The sequence below is a fragment of the Prionailurus bengalensis genome, chromosome D2 (genome assembly GCF_016509475.1).
Source record: "Prionailurus bengalensis isolate Pbe53 chromosome D2, Fcat_Pben_1.1_paternal_pri, whole genome shotgun sequence".
Lineage (NCBI taxonomy): Eukaryota > Metazoa > Chordata > Mammalia > Carnivora > Felidae > Prionailurus > Prionailurus bengalensis.
This window is the reverse complement of record NC_057351.1, coordinates 30,272,831-30,277,807: the sequence shown is the minus strand read 5'-3', so window position 1 is coordinate 30,277,807 and position 4,977 is coordinate 30,272,831. Positions and strand designations below refer to the sequence as shown.

General features: G+C 61.1%; 1 protein-coding gene across 2 annotated transcripts; it reads right to left on the bottom strand.

Annotated features, from left to right (window-relative positions):
- Positions 1 to 1,236: 1,236 nt before the first annotated feature.
- Positions 1,237 to 4,304, bottom strand: FAM241B (family with sequence similarity 241 member B). Of its 2 annotated transcripts, none has more exons than XM_043596518.1 (3): positions 4,181 to 4,304; positions 2,736 to 2,875; positions 1,237 to 2,036 (listed from the first exon to the last, which is right to left on the bottom strand). In XM_043596518.1, exons 2-3 carry the CDS (start codon positions 2,826 to 2,828, stop codon positions 1,767 to 1,769), a joined length of 363 nt encoding a protein of 120 aa, XP_043452453.1. In that variant the 5' UTR covers positions 2,829 to 2,875; positions 4,181 to 4,304; the 3' UTR covers positions 1,237 to 1,766. The 2 variants fall into 2 exon arrangements, with proteins under 2 accessions (XP_043452453.1, XP_043452454.1); XM_043596519.1 differs by lacking the exon at positions 4,181 to 4,304 and adding an exon at positions 3,776 to 3,991.
- Between the last annotated feature and the right edge of the window lie 673 nt (positions 4,305 to 4,977).

The window sequence follows — 4,977 nt, the reverse complement described above, 5'->3', positions numbered from 1 at the left end:
CAAAAAGAAGGGGAAAGCCCAGCCCCAGAGGGACATGCTGAGGGGGGAGTATGAGGGAGGGGGATGCTGTGCACGGTCATCCCTTCCCCGTGGCTGTAAGGCCACGGCCACATAAGCTTGGGGGCTGGCAGAAGATGCCAGGGGGGACAGCAGGGACGCCAGCCAGACCTGGGCACCACCTCCCCTTGCCCAGGCCCCACAGGAACGGTTGGAGGCCAGACCCTCTGTTCCCTCTCTGCAATGCCCCCAAGGGCCCAGCGCCCTCCCGTCCATCACAAAGGGAAACCATGTTCCAACAGCTGCCCCCGAATAAAGACGCAGGAAACACTGAGAAAGGAGTCCTGTTCCAACACCACAAAGCTCCTTCGGGAATGTCTGTGATAAAGGCCACCAGCCCCCTCAAGGGCAGCAGTGGGCACAGGGGTGTTTTGGGGGGCAAGGTCCCGTTCCTAGGCAGCACAGCAGGCTCTCAGGAGGAGGGACAGAATCAATCTCAGTCTCAAACTACCCCCCAACCATCCCACATACACCCCATGATGGTTTGTTCCACTAGCCCTGGGCTTCAAGAAGTACCTCCCCAGCCTGCCTTCCTCCCCCGGCCCCAGAAGAATCCTAAGAGGAAGTGAAAACTCTGGTCTCCAGGCAAGGGAAGCCCTCAGGCTCACCCAGCCTCCCTTGGACCACCCGTGGGCCCAGAGCCCTCAGTCATCTGGTGTTACCCCCTCCCCCCCAACAGGGCCTCCACACAGACCCAGGGCTTATGGGCCCAAACTCAAGGCCTCCACTCAAGAAAAGCAGGGCACCCTTAGCCCACACGCACCAAGCAGTCGGCACCAAGACCTCCTGCTTTTTAAGGAGAGTGAGCCGCAGGAGGGAAGCCGACCCCCTGGGCACGGAAGCCTCGCACCCCAGCAGTCCCATCGCCACAGCCTCATCGCCATTCTGGCCACAGGACTCCACCCCCCACAAGGCCGACATCTCAGAGTCAGCCAGAAATCATCCAAGCATCAGACAAGGGGCCCGGGTCTGCGCTTCACCTGGACCCCCACCCCGCCCCCCTGCTAGGCTCCCAGAGCCTATCAAGAAAAGCTTAGAAACCCCGGACCCCACCCCCCACCCCGGGGTCAAATGCCCACCTCCGCCCTGTTTCCAATCCCAGTCACTCCCAACCACCCTCCTTGTGTCTTCCAGATTTACAGGCAGCTGTACAATCATTTATGAATGTCATTACATGGATTCCATTTTAAATCTCTTTATTGAAAATGCCACCACACTAAGTAGATGCCAGTGAGACTTGTCAGAAACAAAAGTAGCCAATTAAAAATATACCATTAAAACCAAACAGGGCTATAAAAGTCTGGAAACTTTTCCCATCTGCCTTAAGCCCGAGGCCTCCTCGCTAGTAACAGGGGGAGTCATGCGTGAGTTCCAGAGGCATGAGAACACGCTGGCACCACGTTCAGGCTTTCTTCTTGGCATGAAAGGATTGGACGAGAACTGGAAAGGGAATCCCTTTCTTGCTCTGACTTTGTGCTTAACGCGGGCCCAATACTACCTAAAACCGTCTCAAGGGACTGAGGGGATCCACCCAATCCTTTGGGAAGGCAGGACCGGAGGCTTCCTCTGCCTCCCGCCTCACGCGACGGGAACGCGTGTTCTCTGAGCGCACCTTCAGGGCACCCTGAGACCCCTGCCCCTGTGCCTGTTCTCACCCCCAGGCCCCAAAACTCCCTCTCCTCCACGCCTGCCCCACTAGCTGCCAGAGGTCACCGCTGACTCAGGTGGGACACCAGGTAGACGAGGCCCACGAGCAGGAGTCCACGCACGCCAAGCATCATGAGCAGGAAGAGAAGCAGGATGGAGGTCACCGGCTCCACGGCATGGTTGCCGAGATGCCACTGGGGGAAGCCCATGTTCACCAGCTGCCGGTTGAGGTCATTGAACGGGGACTGAGCAGCGCCCAGCCTAGCACCCGCCTGCTGCTGGCGAGGGCCGGAACCCCCCAGGGGGGCACCATGGCCCCTGTTGAGAAAGCTCTGGAAGGTGAAGACAGAGAGACGAATGAATCTGGAGAAAGCTTCCCTGGCGCGAAGTACTAGGCAACAAGGGAATCTTCTGGGCTGGGCTCTGCCCTCCCCTCCAGCCCCCGGGGGCCACACCTTCCTTCCTCAGCGATCTCCAGATGCCACCCCCGGGGATGCCAATCACAGAGTCATAAGCTCTCAGAGCACAGAAAATGCCACTCTATTTTCCCCAAGTCCTGCCAGGGAGAAGGTGCCCAGGCCAGAGAAAAGAGAAGGGGTCAAGGAGGGCGGGACCACAGGGCGCAGCTCCCGAGCAGGCCTTCATATCATCGCTCCTTCCTTTAACACCATCATGGTGTGGCCGTGGGCCCATCTTTGCCACCTTCCCCGGGTTCTCTGTCGGCCGGCAGGCTCTTAAACAAAGATGCCAGCTCCAGCAGGGTTAACCAAGTTAAAGGAGAGACAGCTGTTGGATTCAAAGTCTGAGAAGGCTTCCAGAAGAGCCAGAACTGGGGAGGAAGGGGCCTGGCTGGGATTAAATCTGCAATTTTCCCCCAGTCTTGACCCTGTGTTCCCCAGCCCGACGCTCTGCAAAGAGGGCTTCAGGCTACAGAAGGTTAATGACTAGCAAGAGAGCTTCGGGGAGCTAAGGAGTCACTGGCACAGAGGACAGGAGGCCAGCTGCTCCTGCCACGGGCGCTGGGCACCTACCTGTCGAGGGGTGCTGCTGCGCGAAGGGAGAGTGTTCCTGACGCGAGGGTCGTCGTCCTGCACGATTTCCCCGTTAGCCAAGATCCGCACCATCCTCCCAGGAGCTATGGGTCCCTGCTGGGCTGCACCCTTCCCCAGACCTGAAAGAAATGATTTATCAGAGGTAAAGAGACGCTTGCCCTCGTGGGAAAAGCTGCGATTCACACCCGTCACCCGTGCCCGGCTGGCACTGCATCTGATTAATTACAAGGAGAGAAATCAATGCAAGTTATTTGACAGACAAAAATCTTTCAGACATGGGAGTCCACTGGGAAAACTACCAAAACGATCCTTGGAGATGGATGTTCTAAGAACCACTTCCAGCAACCCCAGGGATGAGAGCCCACGCTGTGGCCCAGGGCATTGTGGGAAGTCCACTGAGGCCCGCCGCACTTACACCTCCCGACACGCTCCGGAGCAGGTACAGCTAGAGGTCCAGAGAGGTCTAACCGGCCTGCCCAGGACCACTCACGTAGAGGCGACAGAGAAAGAAGGGGAAGCCACAGGAACGCTGGCCCCAGGGCCTTCTCTCGGCTCTAAATATGGAGACCAGGGCACCGAGACCCCCCGTGTCCCCATTTCCCATCCGTTACAAAATGGCCCGTTGGGAGTAAATGCCAAGGACCCGGGCCTGCTCCCCACAGAAGCTCTGGGCCCACTTTGGAGCTACTTCAGGTTCACTGCCTGGCAGCAGACCATACTGCTGGCCACAGGGCCGCCAGCGCTGGGGGAGGAGCAGACCTTTCCCGCAGAGGGCACGCCCTCACCTGGCCCTCACCTCTCAGATAACACCAGTTTCCCCCCCCCCCCCCCCTGCTCACGGGGGCGGCGCCAGCCTTCCCAAACTAGGGGACGGGGGATGCGGCTGGGGCTCTGGGCCGGGCCGCTTCGCAGACCCCCAAGGGTGTCCGTGGGCTGGAGGTGGGGGTGGGGTCCTTCCATGGCGCTCCCCGAGTCTGTGTAAAGGCCATTCTTTTCTAAGGAGATGAGCCCGGTTTCACCTAAATTCTGAAAAGCACTTGTGACACGCGCCCGAAAGGGGGTGAGGAGCCCCTGTTCTGTTGCCCTTGGCCCAGAGCGTGGGACAGGCGGGTCCCCCTTCCGAAGCCCGTCGGTCCCTGGAGAAGGCCAAGCGGGTCACGGAGCTCCGCAGTCCCTCGGCGCTTGGCCACGCCGAGCCCGCTGGGTGGGCGGAGGCCTCGGTGGGCCCTCGGGGCACCTGACTCGGGAGCTGGGGGCGGGGGGGGGGGGGAGCTCGGGGGGCGGGGGCGGCGTGCCGCGGGGCGGGGGAGGGGACAGGGGACGCGGGCTGCGGGGAGGGGGCGCCGCCCAGGCTGCCGAGCCCGGGCTCGGGGGAGGGGAGGGATGCGCGCCCGCTCGCCCGCGCCCCGGGCCCGGACACCCACCTTCGGGCGCGGCTCCCGGGCCTCGGCTGCGTCCACTCCCCGCGGCTCCCAGGCCGCTTCCTCCCACCTGACCTCACAGGAAGCTCGAGCCGCAGCGGCACGGCCAGCGGGCGGCGCCGCAGCCCCCTCTTTAGGCCGCCGGGGGCACTGCAGCTGCCGGGCCCGGGAGCGGCGCTGGGCAGGGAGGAGGGAGAGAAACTGGGCGCCACCGGGAAGAAGAAGGAGGGAGAAAAGAGGGTGGGGAGGAAAGAGCGGAGGAAGTAGAAGGAGGAGGGAGAAGAAGAGGAGGAAGAAAGGGAAGTGGAGCCCGTGGAGGAAAAGCCCAGAGGGTGGGAGAACCCTCTGCCCTGGGAGAGGCACAGGCTCAACCCACCAGTAAGAGCTTGCTGAGCCGGCTCAGGGGAATGCCTCTTGAGTGGGACCCAGCCCGACCCTCAAGGAGCTCCAGCTTCCAGTGGGGAAGACGAGGCATGAACCACAAGGCAGGAGGTGCAAGTAACTGCAGCTTGTAGGAAGGCAGGCTTCCTGGAGGAGGCGATCTTTGAGGCGGGGCCAGAAGGGTAGGTAGGATAAATAGGGACGGGCACTCCTGGCAAAGGGTACCACCTGTCAAAGGAGTGAACAATCAACAGTCAGTCTCTGCCTCTTTCCTGATGTCTTCATACCCGCCCCCCCGCCTACTTTCATAAGCTGTTCTCTGTGGACCCTTTCACCAGTGGGAGAGAATGAACCCTGCGGTCCCACAATTTGGGTTTCAGCCTCTGACACGGGGCCGGTCAGTCTCCTCATTTGCAACA